Here is a 1208-nt window from a genome sequence, read left to right as displayed (position 1 = left end):
GAAATGAATAAACTAAACTAAAACTAATAACTCAAATTAGCAGTGTAATGCAATCTATCAATTTCTCTCATTTTCCTGCAGTTGTGTGTAAAATATATTTATACAATAGTTTTTGGGTCTATACCATATTCAATAAATAGTCTTTAAAAAGACAGAATCCTGAGCCTCTGATGGACTCTGCATGATATCAGGGACTCTCACCTTGGAGGGAGTCCTGGGCAGTTGCTTCTGCAGGTGAAGGATTCAGAGCCCAGTGTAAGTTCCTTCTGAGCTCCTGCTGGTCCTCTGTATGAACCAGTTCATACACATTCTGGTGCATGACATCAGTCTGAGGAAACAAGAGAATGAACGAGATTAAATACAAAAGTCACAAAAAATATTTAAAAGGTTACCTCGCAATACCTTTTGTGTTTCCTCACAAAAGTCATTTATCACTGTTGTGCCTGCCGGTTAATTACAAAACTCACATGTTCACCATTAGTGAGTTAGCCTACTGCTTTAACTCAGCTTCAGAATGAATACTGTATATCACACAGCCACGTATGGAAGTATGTCATATGTTGATATTTTAACACAGTGCAGCCACGCAACATCAATGTCAATTTCACACACTTGTGGCGACACATCCTATTTTAGTAACCAGATATTTCAAAATAAAAGTCTGATTTAATTTAGTTTATATACAAATCAAACTTTTGCGAGGGAACGCAAAACAATATTGCGAGGTAACGCAAAAGTATTGCGAGGGAACACAAAAGTATTGCGAGGGAACGCAAAAGTATTGCGAGGAAATGCAAAAGTATTGCGAGGTAATGCAAAMGTATGGCGAGGGAATACAAAAGTATTGCGAGGCAACACAAAATTATTGCGAGGAAAAACAAAAGTATTGCGAGGGAATGCAAAAGTATTGCGAGGAAATGCAAAAGTATTGTGAGGGAACACAAAAGTATTGCAAGGTAACGCAAAAGTATTACGAGGGAACGCAAAAGTATTGCGAGGTAACGCAAAAAGTATTGCGAGGTAACGCAAAAAGTATTGCGAGGTAACGCAAAAAGTATTGCGAGGTAACGCAAAAAGTATTGCGAGGTAACGCAAAAGTATTGCGAGGTAACGCAAAAAGTATTACGAGGAAACGCAAAAGTATTGCGAGGTAACGCAAAAAGTATTACGAGGAAACGCAAAAGTATTGCGAGGTAACGCAAAAAGTA

The 1208-nt window shown here is 38.2% G+C and overlaps 1 protein-coding gene across 1 annotated transcript in view; it reads right to left on the bottom strand.

The window, feature by feature from the left end:
• Positions 1-1208, bottom strand: part of ahr1b (aryl hydrocarbon receptor 1b) — a gene marked incomplete at its 5' end in the record, with an annotated part of 15898 nt that overhangs the window by 13743 nt on the left and 947 nt on the right. The window contains 1 exon segment of the mRNA XM_014011620.1: positions 202-328. Coding sequence (XP_013867074.1) covers positions 202-328 — 127 coding nt within the window.

This window comes from Austrofundulus limnaeus, unplaced genomic scaffold (genome assembly GCF_001266775.1).
Source record: "Austrofundulus limnaeus strain Quisiro unplaced genomic scaffold, Austrofundulus_limnaeus-1.0 Scaffold83, whole genome shotgun sequence".
Taxonomy (NCBI): Eukaryota; Metazoa; Chordata; class Actinopteri; order Cyprinodontiformes; family Rivulidae; genus Austrofundulus; species Austrofundulus limnaeus.
The sequence above is the reverse complement of the archived record's forward strand: the minus strand, read 5'-3'. Positions and strand labels throughout refer to the sequence as shown.